Genomic DNA, 22080 nt, shown 5'->3' on the forward strand with positions numbered 1-22080 from the left:
TCAGACAACCTGATAACGCTAGCCATGCTCGCTGAAAAATATACAAACAGAAAAATGGCCCTTTACACCTGCTTCGTGGACTTGTCCATAGCCTTCGATTCAGTGGAACGGAACAAGCTGTGGGGGAAACTAGCAAACTTTAATATCCTGCCAGAGCTGTTAAAAGGAATACAGCTTCGGTACTCAGAAAATTGGGCAAGGGTGAAAGTAGGAAACAACGGAAGAGTGTCGGCCAGAATTCAGATAGACAGAGGTGTTAAGCAGGGCTGTGTTCTGGCGCTAATGCTTTTCAACCTTTACCTGGCAGATCTGTGCTCACAGCTAAACATCACTGGCTCCCATCGTCCCAAACTGAGCAACCATCCCCTAACAGCATTACTGTATGCAGACAACATCGTCTTACTGAATCTCTCAGGCACAGGGCTTCAAAAAGTACTAAACACCTTCAATCAATATTGCACGACTAATGTGTTAGTGGTAAACTCCGAGAAAACCAAGGTAATAATTTTTGCCGAACGGATAATCAAGAAAACAAAATGGTTCGGTGCGAATCAATCAGTGGAAAGAAGAGGAAGCTACAGATACCTCGGCGTCTGGCTACAGGAGCGCTGGTCACATCACCTGCACCTAAACACCCTGAAAGCAAGGTTGGCATCACTGCTTGCATCAGTCCTAGCCCTGGCCTCAAAATTACAAACTCAAATCTGGTGTCCACTACTTACAGTGATAAAAGCGAAATTCCTGCCAGCCCTAAATATATCCAAGCAAATTGAACGTCTTCATGATCACTGCACAAAGCAAGGTGTTTCGCCTTCTCTTCCGCCTCCCACACAGCTCCTCGCCTGCGCAGATTAGGTTGGAATTTGGATTACAAGATCACACATTAGTTCAAAATGGGGCATTACTCAAATATGCATCCATGCTAAGACTGGCCCAAACAAATACTCTAAAGGCACTGATTTGGGAGGAAATCAACATAAACCAGGTGGAATTCCCAAATCCCTGGCTAAAGAGAATCGCTCTCGCCATAAAGCATCTGCAGGCAGGAGGGGCGTGGCCAAGCTGCCGAGCATGGCGGATGCGAGCTAGGAGAGCTCAGCGTCCCGTCCGGCTTATCCAGAGCTGTACAAGGGGTAGGCGGCTGGTGGCGTCTGTCGCAGCAGGTATCGGGCGAAGCGGGAAGCTGTGGAGTCCGGTGCTGGCCCCCCTGGTGGGGAACGACCAGAGAACAGAGCTGAGCCTGCGGGAGGCCGTGGCCCGCTGGCGCGAAGAGGCGGCGGGCGCGGCCTCGCAGCGCCGATTCCGCGCGGCTTGCTGAGGATCGGCTGCGGGAGCTGGCCGGAGGCGGGCCCCTCCGAGTGTGTTATTGCCCCGCCGGGGGTGGAGAGAAGAGCGGGGGGTCCGCGGGCCCGCAGAGGCTGGAGTGGGATTCCTGCTGGAAGAGCCTGGGTGCGACGGGGGAGAGCTGCGCCTGCTGGTTGGGCCACCGGTCTCCCCTTCAGCAGAACTGGCATTGAGAGGCATTGGAGGTGGCCCGAGTTTCGGGTGAAGAGACCTGAGGGCGTGAAGAGGGAGGAAGGTAGCGGAAGGGAGGTGGGCCGGGCTGCTCGTGCTGCTGCACAGTGTAGTATTGGATGTGCAAGCAAGTGGGCCCGGCCCCAGGAGCAGACTCGGCCTGTAGTTGGAAGGGGAGTGCCATTACTGCCGGAAGTGAAGGAGAGAGTGATGGAGAGTAGGCTCCCTCCCCTCTGGTGCCTGGCAGGGAGGCCTTGTGATAGCGAGTTGGTGAGTGGCGAGAGGCTGGGGGCTGCCTCGAGGGGCCCAGCCTGCTGAGGGGACGCCTCATTGACTACAGCAACCCTCTGGCCTGATCCTCCAGCGCTGGCGGTGCGAGCTGCAGGATTCTGAACTACTGGAGCTGGTGGTGAGGCACTTGGTGAGTGGAGTGGAGCTGGTTGGAGCCTGCGCTTGTCCTGTTCATGGCAGGGACGGGCCGCCTTCGCTCTGGCACCGGGGCCGGGAGGTCACAGGAAACGGCAGCACAAGATAGCCAGAAGTTGGATGCGGTGCTGGCTGCGGTGGAGCGCTTTGGGGACTCGTTGGAGCGGGCTCGCACATCTCTGGAGGCTAAGATCGATAAAGTGGCCAGTGACCTTGTACTCCTGCATGCTGACCACCGTAACCTGGTTGACAAAACAGGAATGATTGAGGCGCGAGTGGATGAGTTGACACCAGTGACATTGTGTTTGCAGTCCACGATGGGGGATGTCTTGGCGCGGGTGGCGGTGCTCGAGCGTCGTGTGGAAGATGCGGAGGGCCGCACCAGAAGAAACAACATACGTGTGATCGGATTGCCAGAAGGCGTGGAGGGTCGGGATGCGGTGGCCTACTCGCAGAGCTGGCTCCAAGGACTGGTGCCGGCTGGCACACTGACTCCTTTCTTCTCGGTAGAGCGGGTTCATCGGATCCCCACGCGGCCCAGGCCTCCGGGGAGTGGTCCTCGCCCCTTCATAATTCGATTGCTCCATTACGCGGACCGTGACATTATACTCAAGACTGTGAGATCCTCCTCGCCGCCCGAGTGGACAATGCACAAATAATGCTGTTTCCGGACTACACGTTGGCGGTGCAAAGGGACCGGGCCTCCTATATGCCTCTGAAGTGCAGACTCCGAGCCCTGAGCATGGACTACTCGCTACTGTTTCCCGCCAAACTCCCTATTGTGGCTGAGAACAAGGCTAATTTCTTCACCACTCAAGAAGCAACGTGGGAATGGTTATAGTCAACTGGACGTGTTTCGGGTCGGGAAAGGGAGAGGAACCCGCCCGCACCGAGGAGCAGGCGGAGCCGGGCAAGGCGAGGCCACAAGGGAAGTGGTGTGACCGCAGAGGTAGTGGCACATGCGCCGAACCTGGAGCAGCTCATACAGGAGCGACGCAAGGCGATTCAATCAGCGGCAGCTATAAGTGCATCGCTGGCTGCGTCGGAAACAGGAACTGAGAATTCACAGCCTCCCAGCGACCGACAGACCACGCCGGACCGACTCTCGGAGTTGGGTTTTCAGGAATGCCCGTCGGTGACTCCTGCCACAGCAGAGAAGCTTTTCTAGGCCCTGTGGAGACTTGCTTGGTGGGCTGGAGGGTGCTGTGACCCCCCTGGTTGGGGCTCATGGGTCGCTTGAGCAGCAGAGCTGATGTATTTGTCACTGCCTGCCCATGATGGCCTCGGCAGCAGGTCGTGAGGAATTCGCATGGACATGCTATCCAGGTGGCCGAGGGCAATATAATGGTTACTGACTGTTGCTTAAACAACTGCAGATAGTTGATGGCCCCCCCATGTTATTTGTTTTGGCCGGGCTGACTGGTTTAGTAAGTGCCTGTTTTACCGAGTGAGTTGGTCTGCCCCAATCTCCTGCTAACGGAGGATTAGAATGTATGATTATGTTGTTGGATGGTTAAGTTGTTGGGTTGGGCGGAGACCGGTTGTTTATCTGCTCTGATGGTATTGATGTTGTTTTGGTTCCACTGGAGGACGTGCAGGGTGCTTGACTGGATGCTGGGAGTCTGTTACTGAGCGCGCAGGGGTGGAGGGGCGCGCTAAATGGGAGCTGCCATGAATCCATACACTGTGGTCACCTGGAATGTGCGCGGCATTCACACACCTAAGCGCCGGTATTCCATATACTCATACCTTGAAAGGCATTCGTCCACCTGTCTTTTTTGCAAGAGACCCATTTGGTGCTTTCGGAGCTCCCTCGTCTGCAGAGACGCTGGAGGGGGCAACTATATGCAACGGGGCACTCCACCTATGCCAGGGGTGCCCTAATTTGGATTAAAACAGGTGTCCCTTTTGTAGCAGAGGAGCAGATTATAGACCCGCAGGGGAGGTTCGCCCTGGTTTGTGGCCGACTCGCGGGTCGGGCCATTGTGTTGGGCTCTATATATGCCCCAAATGTGGATCAGACTCCTTTTCTGCATAGTCTGTCCTGCCACTTAGCGGGTTGGAGCGAATATCCCTGGTTATTGGGAGGGGACTTTAATAGGGTACTGCATGTTGATTTAGATAGTTCCTTCCCCCCATTGCCTACGTCTCCTGCGGTGGTTGCCGCGCGTGGGTTGCTAGATTGGACGCAACAGTGGCATCTAATCGATATTTGGAGACAGCAGAATGCTGTGGACAGAGTTTACTAATTTTACTGTGCTCCGCACTCCCTCCATATATGGTAGGATCGGATGCTCTGCACGCAGGATCTGTCCTCGGCGGTGGGGGGTGTGGATTACTTAGGGCGCATGAACTCGGATCACAATCCACAGATCTTAAGGTTGGGTTGGGATCTCTCCCCCCGGCTGTCCCTACCTGGAAGCTCCGACCTGAGCTCTTGGAAGACACGGCCTTTAAGGCATCTTTGGAGACAGCGATCCCTGAATTTTTTTAGCACAATGATGGTCCGGCCTCTTCGGGCCTAATGGAGTGGGATGCGTTCAATGTATTTGTCCGAGGGCATTGTCTGGGGACTCAATGAAATTTACATCGTTCGTTCGAGCGTGACTTAGCTTAGCATCACACAGAACGTGACACGTTACACCCAGAGAGAGAGACCGCACGGAGCCCTGCAGGTGGGGCCTGGTTAGATGGGGCTCAAACTGAACACCTGTCGCTGCTTGAATGCCTGCGTTGCCTGAATTATGCTGTGCACTCAGCGAGATCGCATGCTTCGGCGGATAAATCGGGCAAACTTCTGGCCTGGCTGATCAGAGGGGACCGTGACTGTGGCCCGATCATGGGGGTTCGCTCGGAAACTGGGTGTCTGTTGTATACGCCGAGGGAAATACACACTGCGTTTACGCAGCATTACCAGGCCTTGTATGATTCCATGGTGAGCTCCTCTGAACAATCTTATACGGAGTTCCTTGCTGGGGTGGAACTCCCACAGCTGGTGGCGGACCAGGGGATGACGCTAGAGGAACCCCTTGTTCTTGCTGAGATATAGGCCAGTATTCCTGAGCTGGCATCTGGCAGGACACCGGGCCCGGATGGTTTGCTGGCCAAATTTTACAAGGCATTTCGTTTAATACTTGCGCCCAAGTTGCTTCGTGTTTCTGAGGAGGCAGAGCGAAGGGGCTGCTTGTCATTATCACAGGGGGAAGCGTTGCTTGTGTACCTTCCCAAGCCTGGTAAGGACCCGGTAGAGCTAGGGTTGTATCGGCCGCTAGCAATGCTTAATACAGATTACAAAATTCTGGGCGAAACGCTAGCAATGCAGCTTGCGCCTGTAACGCCGGACTTGGTGCACCCTGACCAAAATGGATTTGTGCCAGCGAGAGATACGTCGCATAATATTAGGCGACTGTTCCGCGTCATGCACTACGCGAGGAGGGACTGGCCGCGAGCGGGTTTCCTTGTTCTTGATCTGGAAAAAGCCTTCGACTCTCTGGAGTGGCCGTATCTTTTCAGAATACGGTGGCGGTTTGGTATTTGGCCCTACTTTATTGGAATGGTTAAAATACTATATACTAATCATCAGGTCCGGGTCAAGGTGGGGGGTATTATAGCAGAACCAGTCAGGGTGTGCAGAGGTACGCGGCAGGGTTGCCCCTTCGCCCCGCTGCTCTTTTCCCTTGCCATGGAGCCATTGGCAGCGGTTTTGTGGAATAAGGGCTCGGACTGGGGTATTACCCTAGGGGATGGCCTACACATGGCATAGCTGTACGCTGATGACCTTCTGCTGTATTTTCGGGACGTGACACGTATCCCCCCAGAGGTTGGGACCCTGTTGCAGCAGTTTGCCTTGCTGTCTGGACTAAAAGTTAATTGGTCCAAGTCATGCCTCTTCCCCTTTGATCCTGCGCTATCGGACCCAGAGCTTTGTCTTGCAGGGAATGCGGTCCCACGGCAACCTCATGCATTCACGTATTTAGGCATCCGTATTTATCATGGAGAGGGAGGCCTAGTAGATGGGAACCTTAAGAGGGCGGTATCCTCGATCAAATCCCAGATGGCTTTTTGTCCGACACTGCCGGTGTCAGTGGCAGGCAGGATAGCGCTGCTCAAAATGATAGTTTTACCACACCTGTTATACTACTTTTCTAACCTCCTGCACTACATCCCTCCCAACTTTTTCAGGACGCTGGAGTCTACCTTGAGGGAATTCATTTGGAGTGGGGGACGATGCCGGGTCGCGCTGAAAAAGCTGTATTTGCTGTTAGAGAGGGGCGGCCTGGCTGTCCCTAACCTGGAGCATTACTATCTGGCCTCCCAGCTTCAGTGGGTATCTAAGTGGCTGGCAGGCCTTCACCTAGCAGACACGGCGCCCACGGAAGGCCCTTGGTCTCTTGCGCAGGTATTGCACCTATTTCAACCACTTACACGTGGGGTTTCACCGGGACAAATGTTCCTCAGGGTGGCTTGTAGATGCTATCGCAGATCCCTGCATCTTACCCGGGGGGGTGGTTCCATTTGCTCCAGCTCTGGTGTTGCTGGGCACCCCTCGTGGCCCTAAGATTACGTCAAGTAGTGAGCTGGGCACGTGGCATGAAGTGGAGTTATGTACGTTGGACGATCTCTATGATGATGGCAGGCTGATTCCGTTTCCTAAACTGGTTCAGGAGTCGGGGCTGCCAGCAGGGCAGTTCCTTTTGTATAATTCACTGTTAAGGTTGTTGGCAATCAGGTGGGGTAACAAGTCAAAGGCCCCTCCCACGCATTTGTTGTTACAGTATATACAGGTGATGGGGCAGTGGAAGCACCTGATCAGCTAATTCACGGACACGTGGCGCGTACACACAGCCTTGGAATGTGATGCCCTGCGTGCGGCCTGGGACCGGGATGCCTCCACTTCAGTTACGGACACGCAGTGGAGGTTAGCCCTTTCTGGACACGTTAATGTTCCCCGGAACTCTAGGTTTCGATTGATCCAGTTCTATATTATTCATAGGGCTTATCTCATTCCGGCCCGGGTGAACAGGTATTTTGCTCGTCAGGATGCGGCATGCCCCGCTGCTTTTTCATAGATGCTGACGTGCTGCACATGCTATGGTCCTGTGGGTCCCTGTATTGCTTCTGGAGGGAGGTGGTTGACTGCTTATCGGAGTGCACGTCATGTCCTGTTCCGCTTAATTGGGAGGTCTGTGTGCTGGGCCTCTTTCCCAGGGGTAGGCGGAATAGAGCAGAGGCGCGATTCCTGGATTTAGGCCTGATAACAGCTAAGCGGATGATAACCCGCAGCTGGAAATCAGCTGATCCGCCTGCTGTACAGGCCTGGAAGCAATCTTTCGGAGTGTGGGCAGCGGCGGAGGGAGTGGCGCTGAGGCGAGAGGACGCGCTGGGGCTGCGCCAGTATCCATTATCAGACAGGTGGGGGGAACTGGAGTCCTGCCTGCGGGGTGGGGGTCGGGGCTCAGGTGTAGGTGGGCCCGACTAGCTGCTGGGGCGAGTGTGTGGCTGTTTTCGGATTAGGAATGGGGTTGAGGGAAGGAGACTGTCTGAGAGGCCGGACTGGTCTTGGTTTGGTAAAGAGAACTGAATACTCTCAAAGTGGCAAATAGTTGTGGCATGCATGCAACCCCATCTTATTCTGATATGGAACCATAACGCGCAGTGAATCCCGCACTCCCGGTGGCATACTGGAATCACAATTTATAAACTGCACATGTAATACTCCAGTGGTTGTTCTAGTTCTTGTTTTGTCTTATTGTAAATTGCGGGAAGCCCAAGCTATGTATCTGCCAGTGACCCATTGGATGAGCGCATTGATCCTCCGGTGTGACTTGAGGAGACAGATGGACGTTTGCTCTCTCTCAGAGCGTTTTCCAGAAATTAGAGTATTGTGCTACGAATCTTGTTTAAACCGCAATGTTTCTTATCCTACGCTATGTGACAACTGGGTATAATGTGGCTGGATGCAAGAATTGATTTACTGGTAATCGGCAGGCTAACACATACCGTTCTACATTGTGCATACGCAGTCCTTTGTAATTAAAACTATTTGTTGCCCTGTTGCTGATGTAAGATGTAATGTTCGTAATGCATTGAAAATACTAATAAACAGATGTTTAAAAAAAAAAAATAACAAAGCATCTGCCGGCAGAGGAGTTATGGCAAAAGTCCTTACCCCATAAAAATTTCAAACAACCTTTAAACAAACAAGTCAAGATGCTCTCCTGGAGCATGGACAAAGATAAGTTCAGACTTTGATCTCACGCTTGGATGACAATTAACACATACAAGGCTCCAACAGTTTAACCTTATATGGCAGAAATATTAAAAACGTCACTAAAAATAAAGGTGCTACATGCCAGACTCGGACTACTACCTACATTAATGAACAAACTAAAATGGCTTAGACCCACAAACAACAGTCAATGCAGACTTTTCGCACATCATCAGGAAGACTTCATACACATCCTTTGTATTTGCCCTGCTCTATTGCCCTGGAGGACGTTGTATCTGAAAAACATTTTTTAACACCATTGGTATCAGAACATGCCTGCAGGCTGTTTAGTCTGAAAGGATTGACTCCACAACACATGGCCTGCTTAGCAAAATTTATTTTAACAACAGAACATTCCTTAAAACATGCCACAAAAAAACATGATGAGAAAACTAGCCTTCAACTGGCATAGAAAACGAACACTGTCAGCCCCAGGCTTATGAGTAATGGCCGCAGCATCAACACCAACGGCACTCTGCCTACTCAACCTGTGGACTGAACTGTTATCTTTTTATCAGGAAAAAAAAAAGGTTTTCTGATGTTTTACTCCTAGATTCCCTTCGAGTAATGTCTAATGTAACTCAGTACTGTCCAGTAAGTAAGACTATACATTTCAAGACGATCAACACAGGAACAGGGCTTAACTGGACTTAAAACCACAAGGAAAGCAAAAATGTATTAATTGTTTTATGGTTCTTAACGTCTCCTCTTGTACGGTTGCAATGATTTTAAGTAATTACGCACTAAAGCATAAACTCATAAACTCGTACTTTTAAAAAAAAATGCATAAACAATGAATACTTGCCGAAAGTAAATCATTAAGTAAAGCTGTGTTGACTTTATTATAAATGGCAATTACCGTCTTCAACTTTATTTGTAGGTGAACAAGGAGAGGCATTAGCAGTGTGCTTCAGTGCCCCAGAATCTCTAAACCTCAAGTTATTTGGCAAGAGTTCGGATGCTTGGATGGTTGCTGCGACATTCTACTCAGTTCTTCTTTATGGCAGAAATCCATATGTAGAATTAAATCACCTTCGACTGCCTTCATTAATTGATGAGGTACTGTCTTATTCACTGGCAGTGAGATTTTTAAATGCAAATTAAGTATCCTTTTTGTCTCAGACTCAGCAAAGTAGCAGCCATTTAAAAAAAGTAGGACTGGGAATTACTTATAAGATGTGAAATTCAATAACGGCATGCAATATTTTGCCAATACAATGCACTAAAGGCCATTTTGTAGACCTGTGACCTTGCCGTGCACTGCTTCTGACCTCACATATTACATCACTCAGACATGTTTAAGGTATTCATTAATAACATCACTCATGACATTTGAAATTACATCATTGGTGACAACACAGTGCATGGCGAGGGCAAGAGTTCTACTTACGTCAGTTAACTATAACGGATTAATTTCTGTGCTAATTACATCACTTTAAACTTTGTTTTCCAGTATATATATATATATATATATATATATATATATATATATATATATATATGTATAGTCACTTAAAAACACAAAGATTATAGGACTTTATAATTAGGCTCACATTTCAAACATACAAAACCATACAAATTCACCTGTTGGAGTTATTTCAAGTAACTATAACTCATGCCCTGAGCTAACTATAACTCGAGCCCCCACCATGTACAGTTGTTTCGTGCAAAATATTACTGCAAACATTACTTTGATATTATCAATGATGTTATCAAAGATGTCATGAGTACTGCAGTTTGTGTGATAATAAGCAGTGCATGGCAAGGGTGTGAGTTATAGTTACCATAGGGCAAGAGTGTATATATATATATATATATATATATATATATATATATATATTGTTCGTAAATGTGTAGTTAAACAAGTGTTTATTTGCCCTTTTTTAATTTTGATTTATAATCACTTTGTAGCTATTTATGTAATTTATTAAATACTTTTTACAAATGTTTTATATATTATTTACAACAGTTACTTGAATTTATAGTATTTTTTTTAGATATATGTATTTAACTTAACATTTTATATTTATTAGTCAATAAATGTCTCCATAGTGTTGATGTTTTACAACTAAAATGTTTTCATGTGGAGTTTGTAAATAAAATTCTGCAATTACGTGTAATATTTTTGAAAAAATATTTAATATTGTATAAAATAATAAAAAGTGGTTTTACATTACGAAACCTCTCACAACTACAATTGGAAGAGTAAATGATTAATAAACGCAGTAGGAAGGCTTTCATTGTCATGTCTCTTGCAGATGCTATAGAAAGTGGTTTAGCATTGTTAAGGCTATGGTAAAATGAAATAGAAGGTTACATTGTGAACGCTGTGGCAAACATAATAGTAAGGCATTTTACGTTGCACACTCTGACAAAACCATTGGGAACGGATTTTATACTGTGAACCCTCTGGCAAATGCAATAGGAATGGGTTATACAGTGCAAACTATCTTACATATACAAAATAAAGGAACATCATGTTGTGATCTCACTGACGAACATGAAGGAAGAGGATTTATCTAATTGGCCTTCTTACGCAGATCTCTTTTGTATTTGTAATTTTATATTTAGTGTTTAATTTATGGAAATGAAATTCCTTTCTCTTTCTTAAGTATATTGGCATTCTGGAAATTAGTTTTATGATGCTATTGTGTGTTTTGCAAAGTTCCTTACTGTGTGTTTAACCTCTTTGGATGCTTCAATCATTCATTTGGCTTTTTCTTTAACTATGCTGCTGTAACTCCATTCCTGGTTAAAATAATTCCAACTAAGTGGTAATAAATCTGACTCTTCCCATTTAACCTGAAAAAATGTTTTGCTTCAGGTGCTTCTTGGATGGCCTTTTGAAATTAAACGCAATAAAACAGAGTTTGGTTCTATACACTCAGCCTTCAGCCTCTACCACTGTTTGATGGCTACAAGCTTTTGGGTCACCACCATCCCCTACTATATTTTCAAAAATCTGGGTGTCGCCATCAGCAATGGCCTTATCTAACATGAACAGTCAGGTTCACGGGAGCTTTGCATATGTGGTCCACGAGATTTCAGCAAGAATGGACCTGTTTGCAGTCGCAAAGAGCCCAAATCTTCAGGATTGCTCCTTTTCTTCAAGGAGGAGCTCGACTGATGCCACGCCAAGAGTCGCGGACGTGGAAGGCACCTCTTGGGGATCAAGATCTCATTCCAACAGATGCCAGCAGGGCTCAAGCAGGTCCAGGGAGAACCAGTTCCAGCAGGTCAGCATGTCAATTGCAGAGAGGCCTCTGGAGCTTGTTGTATCCCTGTAGCTCAGACCAGGAGGTCAGTCAGCTCCCTGTAGCTCAGACCAGGAGGTCAGTCAGCTTACCCTTGGAGTCCATTCAGCTTGGGATAAAGAGTAGAGGTCCATTCTTCCTTCTTAAACAGCACAGCAGGCCTCAAGGAGCAGAGTAGTCCTCTGGCAGCAATCCTTCTGCTGTTGCATCCACAAGTCCAGGTGTGTAGTGAAGAGTAGGTTTGAGAATCCCATTTATATACCTGGAGCCGCCTTTAAAGAAGGAGAATTTTCTCAGGATTTCCCCCTACAGATGTGTTTGGAGTTTCCCGCCTTCCTGCCCTGGTCTCAATTTATCTCAGGGCACAACAGGCTAGTGTAAAGTCCTCTGTGTGAGCTGGGCCAGTTACTTTGAAGTGCAAGTGTGGTCGGTAACAGCTCTGCCCCTAATTAAGCCATGATGGCCCATCCTGCCAGCATCTAGACCCTCTATTGTGATACTGTCAAGGAATAATACAAAAAGACCAATTGCCAACTACACGTAGTCATGTGACCCAGAAAAAAGGCAGCAGGCACTAAATGGTTAGGACAAGAAAATGCCAAGGTTCTAAAAGAGGGTTTTAAATTACAATTACTCAGATACCAAAGATTATTTTCCTACCTGCTCCCAGCCAATCATTATTACATTTTAAGTGTAATAAGATAACCCAATGTTGTCCTTTGGGAGAGGGAGGCCTTGCAACCATAAATAAATGAAATTGAGAGCTTTGTTACTACCAGGACATGTAAACCTTAATGGTACCTGTCCATTTTTTTAAATACAATACACCCTGTCCTGTAGGCTGTTTAAGGCGTATCCTAGGGGTGACATATATGTACTAAAAAGAAAGGTTTAGGCCTGACAAAAGGTTTATTTTGCTAGGTCGTAGTTATGTTTAAAACTACACTCACTGGCTGCAATGGCAGACCTGAGATATGTTTAGAAAGGCTACTTTTGTGGCTGGCACAATAAGCACTGCAGCCCACTAGTAGTATTTAATTTACAGGTGTAGTACCACTTTACTAGGGACTGACAAGTAAATTAAACATGCTAATTGGGTGTAAGTCAAGTTTGCCATGTTTAAAAGAGAGTAATCAGCAAAAATGGAGGAGGAAGGAAAAAGGTTTGGGGGAAGCTCACCGTAAGGCTGTCAGGCCTAACATTCCTCCATTGACCTGTTTAAACTTTTTTTATCTGCCTATGGGTGAACATACATTGGTTCTTAGAGTAGCTGCTTGGGAGGCCTAAGTGAGGGAGTTATTAAAATCCATCCCTAAGTACTTATATCCTGAGATTTCCTCTATCCTTATTTTCCCAAGTGACCATACATGACTGTGTTTCTTCCTGCCAAATACCATAACTTTATTTTTCGTAAAAAATGATTATTAATTTATTACTTTGGCAGTACTTGTCAAATTCAGCCAATTTCCTTTATAGGCCAACTAGGGTTCTGTCACGTATAATAAGATCATTTGCATAGAGGAGAAGGGGAATGCGAGACCCTCCCATTATCAGAGAAAAGGAATAGGTAGCTATAAGCAATTGTTGCAGGTCTCCTTAGATTTACAGGCCCTGTGTTCGGGTAGTACCACTTTGCTAGAGGCTTACGAGTAAATTAAACATGCCATTTGGGTGTTAGCTGATTTTACCAAGTGTAAAGGAGAGAGCACAAGCACTTTAGCACTGGGATTGTGCAAAATGCTATTAGCCTTTCTTTACTTAATTTACCTCAGTGCCCCTCTGGTAAGATCCAGGTGAACTTACTTCACAGGTTACCAGTGAATAAGATGGAAATGATTTAAAATACTTTTCATAGAGCACAAGGGAAATTTCTGGCCCCAATCCTACGTATCACAGATCTTTGCTTGAGCCCTAAATCCCAGTTCACATGCTCAGTTCCTCTTCTCATGAGTTCTTGGTTCTATTACACCACAGCTTCATAGAGCTGTGACACCTTTGGGCAGCTCATGTACTTTACAAACATTATTATTTATTAATTCACTCTGAATTTTCAACCCTCAACACCTTTCTGAAGTATGTCTTGGACTGCTCCTCTTTACTAACCTGAGATGCAATCATAAAAGGTGTGCACTCAGTGCTCGGTTTGCATTGAATAGTGTGGGAGACACAGAACTCCAAAGGTCAAAGGCACACACACACACACACACACACCTGTAGGTCTCAACAGCAGGCCCATAAGCCTGCTGACCTACCTTGACATTTACAGAACCTATGCCCTGTCACTTTCTACTTTCCATGGCTTTGATCCTGACTTGCTAGATCTCTAGTAATTGCCTGCTGTATTTCACCAGCAACAGGAAAGTGCTGATGACCTGGCAGTTCTGGCTTGACTGTTCTCGTTGGAGCAGATTCAAGATGGATTTGCATCTGCCTGAGTCCCAACTGGTGACTGCCAGTGGCTGAAGTTAATTCAAGAATTCCATTTGTCACCTTCTTGCAGTTGGCATTTAATTGTGGCAGGTATACTTAGATGTAGGACCTGTTCTGTCTCATTGCGCTACTTAAATCAAGCTGTACCTTGAGCAGGGTCAAGACTGATATAAATATGGCTGGGTCCAAACTCAGTTGGCATGGTGCGTTAAAAGTTATTTGGATGTGGTCCTACTGACTGTCAGTGGCTGAGATTAATTCAAGCATTTCATCCATCAGCTTGTTGTTTTTGGGGTTGATGCCTAAGTGTGACAGGAATGCCCAGAAATGGGTCTCATGCTCACTGTGTCACTGGACCCAAGCTGCACTCAATGTTTGAATGCCATAACTAAGACAAAACCGGTCCTGGGTTGCTTTTGTTCTGGTTCAGGGAGGACTTGGCTTGGCAGTTTGTACTGGATTGTTCCAATGAGGTGCAATGTCAAAACTGATTTGCATCAGGCTGTGTCCAAACTGAGATGGCATGGTGAGCAAATGAACAATAGTTTGGAGTGCTACCCCACGCTATTGCCAGTGGATAGACTTATCACAAGCATCCTCCCTTCACATTTTGTGTGTTTCATGTATCACTGTAAGTGGGAGGGGTATGTCCAAGAGTGGATCCCGTGCTCACTGTGTCATTGGATCCAAGTTGTACTCAGGTGATAAGCCCAAAACTAGGGTGAAACCGGTCCTTTGTTGCTTGTATTCCAATTCAGGGAGGACCTGGTTTGTCATTTTGAGCTAGACTGTTCCTGTGAGGAGCAGGTTCAAGACTGATTTGCATATTGCTGGGTCCAAACCGAGGGGTCATGGAGCAATAGAACGATAGGTTGAAGTGATACCCAAGTTATTACCAGTGGGTTAAACTTATTGTAAGCAGCCTCCCATCATGGTTTTATGTTTCATGCACCATCCTAAGTGGTAAGGGTATGCCCAAACGTGGGACCCATGCTCACTGTGTAATGGGAAAAAAGCTGCACCCAGCTGATGAGCCCATAATTAGGGTGTAATCACTCCTGAGTTTCTTGTATCCTGGTTCAGGGAGGACCTGGCTTGGCAGCTGGGGCAGGACTGTTCCCATGAGAAGCTGGTCAAGACTGATTTGCATATGCCTCGATCCAAACTGAGGTGGCATATGAGCAAAAGAACAATGGGTTGAAGTGCTATCTAGAGCTATTGGCAGTGGTTAGATTTATTGCAAGCTGCCTTTGATAACCTTTTGGGTGTTTAATGGTTGTCATTTAAATCAGCTAAGATAGCAATATCTTTGAGGAGTTCATGGCCAGGGTCTTGCCAGATTTATATTGGGATTGTTTTGACTAGTATTTGTGATTCATACCGAACTGCTTTGTCATACTTTTCCAGATTACTCTAAATTTTCCAATCTAAGCTACAAGTCCAGCCACAAAGGACCTCTAAATGAATTAGTGCATGTTTTTCGCTGCTACTGTCCTGCACCCTAAAGTGCCTTGGGCCTTCACTAACTAATGAACCAGGCTGACAGGTTTTCAGTTTTCATGTGTTGTGGAGATTTGGGTACATCTTTATGGCCATTAGTAAATGTGAACGATGCCTCTTGGAAGACATGAATAGAGTAAGTGGAGGGTATGTTTCGTGCTTCGGTGTTTTACAGATTTTTGCAAAGCTGAACTCTCTCCTAATGCTATTATTTAAGGTCTCATCAAAGTCCCCTGTCCTTTTGAAATTGTGCATATTTTTACCTCCATCATCTTTAAATGCACATTGACAAAATGTCTGTGTTCAGTTTGCTAATGCATGCAAACTGTTTTCGTGCATACCTGCCTTTCCATGTGTTACCATATTAAACCTAGACCTACTGTCACACAATATCCATGCTTTTTCATGAGTTGTTTTTTAATTATTACAAAAAATGCCTTGTTTTTCCATGATCACGCCCAAATTTGTGAACTGATATTGCTGTTTTTTTAACTCTGGATTTGCACTGAATCCTGCTAACAGGCCTCAGTGCCAGTGCCCTGACCCTCAAAAAGTGTATTTGTGATTGTTTAAAACAGAATTTACATATGTTTTCTTAGCTAGCGGACCCTACACAAGGGGTACCTAGAACCTGTAAGTTCAGTGTCACTTGTGGACTGCAGCATTTATCATGCCACAATGAAAGTAACAAAAGAAAGCATGGCCCCAAGCCTGTCATTTGCAGCGATTTTAAGCTGCTAACTTGCACAGGTCATTTAAATCAATGGCAAAGCCCAAAACTTCCTTTTTAATATTTATAAGTCGCCATAAATTCAGGTCTACTGACCCCGAAAATTAGGGTGGATTATAATGAAAAGGTGGGCATGTGTTTTGTTAACCGTACATGTCCAGACAGTAAAAACCTACATGTGGAAGGTGTGCAGCCCACTGGTGAGTTACACACTGACTATTAACATGGTACTTCAAGGTATCAAGGATTCAAGGTATCAAACAAATCGTTCCATTAAACATGTCTTGTTGCTCAAGTCAAATTTTATATCACTTTTGCACAAATTGCAAGTTTAGAAAGTTGCCACTTTGTTACCCCAAGATTTCCATTAGCCTTCTACAGTTGCACAGAAGTTGCTCTCTTCAAGACTGCCGCTGCTCTCCTGACAAGAGGTGTGAATGGCTCTCAGTAAAGGAAACAAAGGATCTGCCAAGAATAGAGGTGTGAGCTCCTCCTGACAGGATGAGCGCAAGAGACAAGCTTCAAAGGGGAAGCCAACTCCAAGGGTAAACAGTGATAACACTGGAAAGACTGCTCTTTTGTTTTAACAGACAGGTTGATATCGTGGGCAGATAGGAAGATACTGTTGTTGAACCTTTTTTTCCAGGTGCATGTACCCCCCAGTAGCCATACCACTGGTTTGGGCTAGAGGGCTCCACACACCAAGAGAGTGGTTCTTCCATGTTGTGATTGGGCACATTACTGCATTCTGGGCAAGCTAGATGCTACACTTCACAAGAATTTGTCATCAGTTGGAAGAGGACCTGGAAGGTCACCGTAGGCTCATAGTGGGCATAAAAGTGCCCCTCCTTGCACACACAGACCTCTGATCACAACTGGACTGGAGAGAGGACTGAAGAAGAACTGTCCTGCTGTTCCCTGGACACAACAAAGAGAGGCTTCAATTGCTGCATCTTGGGCCAGCAAAGAAAGCACTCTGCCTGTTGTGTCCCACTTGGGAAAAGTCCTCCTACAGCCCCAGGCAGAGAAGGTGACTGCAACAGTCAGTTGGCCGACTCATGGTTACAGCCTCTGGGTCCATAAAGGCCGAGCACCTACTCTTTTGAGAGCCCACTGCCAAGTAGACTGATCACTGCTAGATGCTCAGGTGCAACGTGGGAGACCTAGTCCCGCCCCTCAAAAGTTGACCCTGAGTCAGCTGGACCCAGGAGAGTCGCCAGATTGCAGTTTGGTTGTCAGCATGAAAGTTACTGCAAGTTAATGGGAACCACTAGTTTTGCTGTAACTGAAACAGGGCAACTGGTTTAGTGGTGGACTTCACCCAATCTTTGTGGGAGGCAGACCCCTGCGTCCAAAGTCATCCCACTGTATTTGAAGACTAAGGAGTTGCCACAGGAAGAACCCCCGACACCAGCTCAGAGTCCTCAGCATCCATGAACATCTTCAGGATCCTGCATCACTTGCATAAGGACCCCTCCATTGACTTCTAGGGAAACAGTCTTCACAATGTGGGCTGAGCTACACATGCTGTTTCAACGCAAGCGGAATAACGCTTGCGGAAACCATGCATCTGGCTTAACAATGCATATGTGTGGTTAAGGCAAACTGCAGTCTAACTGTGTGGATGGGCAGGAGGAGGGACAGGAAGGATTGGGAGAGGAAGCCTGGACTCTGCCAGGTAAGTGGGACTGGGGCTGGATTTGGGGGGTACCTTTTAGGGTTGGGGTGCTGGTTTCAGGGCTCAGGACAGAGGGGTGGAGTATTTTTTTAGGGCTGGGGCTGGGTTTTAGGGCCCAGGGCAGGGGTGAAGGGCAGTGTTTAGGGGTAGAGGTCATTTTTAGGGTTCAGGGTAGGGGGCTGGGGGTCAGGGTAGTTTTTGGCAGGGGACAAGGTTTTCAGCCTCAGGGCGGGGGAAGAGGAAGAGATAGTTTTAAGGTGATGGAGGAGTCGGGTGGAGGAGTCGGGTAGTTTTAAAGATTTTGTAGGGTCAGTTTTAGGGCTCAGGACGGGGGGTTGATTAGTTTTAAGGGCTGGGGCCAGGTTTTACAGTTCAGGGTGGGGGGGGAGCAGTTTTCAGGAGTGGGGGTCAGTTTTAGGGCTGGGGGTGAGGGGGTCTGGGTACCTTTTGATAGGGGGCAGGGTTTTAGGCCTCAGGGTGGGGGGAGGGGGAAGGGTGGTTTTAATGACTGAGGCCTGGTTTTAGGGCTTAGGGGAGGGGGGAAGGGGCAGTTTTGAGTGCTGAGGCAGCATGGATTGTAGGGTTGGGGTATCTAGTGTTAGGGTTTAGCGCTGGGGGCTGTGGTGTGCATCTTACCATGCATATTCCTTCTGCAATCATGCTTTTACAACCAAATTTGGTGTAAAGGCATGCGTGGTGAAGGCATGCGTGGTAAAGACACGGTTGTGGTTCAGACTGCGTTGTTTAGACATGTGTGGTTAAGGCATGCGTGGTTGTATCATATAACCTGACTTCAATTGAAGTTCACCCATAGATGTAAACTGTAACTGGACTAGAGACTGCTTAAAATTTGAAGGTTATTGGTCCTTATTGGACCCTGTGATTGCCCCCCATTGGAGATGGACCCCATAACAGTGCCTTTATAGCTGTTTTCAAGTTACTTGTTGTAGCTAACTGTAAACTGTGAGTCACAGTACATTTAAATGATTCATTGCATCGAATGAAAACCTATGATCTATTGTTTCTTTCAAAATTCATATCTCCAGAACCCTCCAGTGGAGTTTTGTTGTTTAGATGTCTATTTAAATATAAAAATATAACCTATTTTTATGAATTAATATTTGATTTGTATTGTTAAGAGTTTTCTTCCTATTCAACTGTGTTAGTACTTCTACATGCTTTACACATGCCCCTTTGATAAAGCCAGACTGTTTTGAGCAACAGGTACCCAACTGAGCTAAGGGTTTACAAACGAACCAGACTGGACCTTATATGGATTTGTGACTTTATTGAGGTTGAGGCCACACAGGAACACCATATAATAAACTACTTTCCTCACAAATATGTATAGAATAAGAACTGCATTGTTGACTCAATGATATTTTGTCTTGATTAAAAAAGGGATTCAGGCTCCTGGTCTGTGCCTTTAAAGCCTTAATTTGAAGGGATGGATGCTACCAGTCACCTATTCAAAATTCATCAAGAAATTGCCTACCAATTTCCCTACAAATTGTCAAGGTGAAGATGGTTTCTAATGTTTAGTTCATTTTTATTTAAGTCTCATATTTTCTGTCACAGAAAACCATAGTTGCCGCCTAGTATAGAAATGCCCTTTTCCAGAAGATTCAGGGCTACATTATAATAAGAATGTGAGCAATTTATTAATGTGATTTACAAGCCTGTATGGCTACATAAATGACTACAAGCATATCACAAAAAGGGGATCTTGCAGTCGTAAATCATTGTTTCCTGCGTATTATTATCTGGTGATCAAGTAATATTGCACAGGAGTAAAATCATAAGCATGGAGTGGAGAGTGAGTTTTCAACATGTATTTAACCCTGAGAATGCCCATAAACACATACCTATATCCATTCACAAACTCTTCTCCAACTCTTTCTTACCCAAGAATACTATAAACCTGTAATTCACATCCACACGAGGGCATAGACCTGTGAGTGTAGGTGTAGGACATATGGCCTGATTAAGATATTGGCAGATGGGTTATTCTATCACAACGGTGACGGATATCGTACTTGCTGAAACCTAAATCCCATAAGACATAATGGGATTTAGATTTTGGTGGATGGGATATCAGTCATCGTTGTGACATAGCAACCCATCCGCCAATATTAAATCAGTACCTTTGTTTCTGAATCAGGCAGTAAGCATTTATTTTGTGGCCCGCTGTTTCAAGGGGTAAAACTTAATCTCAAGAGATTACTGCATTTAATTAAGAAAAAGTTTTAAGAACATTTTGCCTTGAAACATGTGTGATTCACCTACTGCCACAATGAATCTAAATATATTTATTATGTTTTGCCAAGATTTTAAAAGGTCATGATGCGAGTAACCCAACTTCGATCCCACCAAAACTATGGGAAATAATATCCTCCAATCTAAATGTAGATGAGAAAAAACGTATGTCAATGGAAACATTACTAGAACAATTGGAATCATACAAGCATTTACTGGGTAAGATATTTAAATTTTTCAGATGTTATATAATGCTATGCAGTTTTTAAATAGCTTATTGAAAACAATCCGGAGTTCCTTTTGGCATGAATTAGGGCCTGATTAAGAACTCAGCGGAGGGGTTACTCCATCGTAACGGTGACAGATATCCCGTCTGCTGAAATCTAAATACCATAAAAAACAATGTTATTTAGATTTTGGCAGACGGGATATCGGTCATCGTTGTGCTGGAGTAGCCCTTGTGTCGAGACCTAAATCAGGCCCTTAGGGCCTCATTGTGAGTTTGACGGTCTTCAGGCTGCTAAACGTGCAGGGGCGTTCGGACCACTGCACTCCTGGCTGTCCGAATGCCAGATTATGATCCTGGTGGTCGGATCATCAGAAGACCGCCGCCACTGCCGGGATCACGGATCCCAACAGGGTAGCAGCAGTCGAAGTCATAGTCAGCCACGGTGATGCCCATATCAGCACCTCTGTGTTGATCACGACTTCACTTTTCGCCAGCCTTTCCATAGTGCTTGCACCACCATTGAAAGGCTGGTGGAAAGCCAGTCCTGGGGTCCACAAGCGTGCCTCTGCACTGCCCATGACTGTGTTGTGGACAGTGCAGGGGCCCCCCTGCCAGCACCCTCAGAATGCACATTCAAAGGGTGCTGGTGTGCAATGGTATTGGCCTCGGCTCCCTTACGGGAGCGAAGGCCAATGCAGCTGCACTGTTTCTGCCGGGCTGACCAGTGGATACGTAATACAACGTTTCTGCTGGTCAACCCAGTAGAAACATTGTAATAGGACGGGATTGAGGCCGCCAGGTTTGGTGGTCTGACGGTCGGATTGCCAAAGTCATAATGAGGCTCTTAGTGTTTAAAATTTTGGATGTATTTTTTCTAGTGATTTTGGATTATAGGATGTTTCATCTCTTACTCCCCTTGTTCATATCTTCTTAAGGAAACCCACTGAATGCGACTTACTGAATGTTTTCAAGCCTTTCAAGCCTGTGCTGGGCAAAGCATCAGATTTGCAAAGATAAAAACACAAATGGCAATGAACTAAATTAATATTTAGTCATAAATATACGCGTGGCTCACATCAACCTGGCAACTCCTCGAAAATCACAAGGAAAAGGCAATGACAAAGACATGTTTCCCATTCCTTGTAATTGTCAGTGAATTGTTTCAGATGTTTGCAACCACTCTAAAGGTCTGAAAGAATTGAATTGTTACTGATTACAAATGTCAGTCACTATAGCCATTTACACAAAGGATGCATCTGTCAGGGACAGCTTTCATGGTGCGAATGATTGCTATGTGTATCAGTGGAGCAGGAAATAGTATCACAGGGAATGGTAAATGTTCTGCTTAATGTCTCTTTGTATAGTTATACTTTTTTGTCATTTCAACCACGATTCTTTCAATGGACTGGGGTTACCATGGTGGTCGTTTGGAAATGTGAATGTCAAGATGGATGTTTGCTGGCCCTTGCAAGCGGCATCACTGCAACTGTTCACCAGGATTCCAAGAAGTAACCTTGCCTTGTGAGATGTGTTACCAGCCACTCTAGTTTGGGGCATATTTATACTTTCAGCAACGTGCAAAGAATTGGCCTAGTCAAATAGCAGGCGATGCATAAACACTCTTAGGCTCAGATTTAAGAGGGCTTAGCACCATTCTAATGACACATTAGCGTCATTTTTTTTTACACTAATGTGTTGTTACATGGCCAAAAATGCTGTGCCATATTTATAGAGTGGCGCAGTGTTTGCACTGCGCCACTTTGTAACCCCTTGCGCCACATTATTCCCGTGCAA

At 46.1% G+C, this 22080-nt stretch overlaps 1 protein-coding gene across 1 annotated transcript in view; it reads left to right on the plus strand.

Annotated features, from left to right (window-relative positions):
* Positions 1–22080, plus strand: part of LOC138300730 (uncharacterized) — a 1597374-nt gene that overhangs the window by 855773 nt on the left and 719521 nt on the right. The window contains exons 10-11 of the mRNA XM_069240438.1: positions 9090–9268; positions 20129–20276. Of these exons, the coding sequence (XP_069096539.1) occupies positions 9090–9268; positions 20129–20276 (327 nt within the window). The remainder of the gene's footprint in view (positions 1–9089; positions 9269–20128; positions 20277–22080) is intronic.

This window comes from Pleurodeles waltl, chromosome 6, assembly GCF_031143425.1.
Source record: "Pleurodeles waltl isolate 20211129_DDA chromosome 6, aPleWal1.hap1.20221129, whole genome shotgun sequence".
In the NCBI taxonomy this organism is placed as follows: domain Eukaryota; kingdom Metazoa; phylum Chordata; class Amphibia; order Caudata; family Salamandridae; genus Pleurodeles; species Pleurodeles waltl.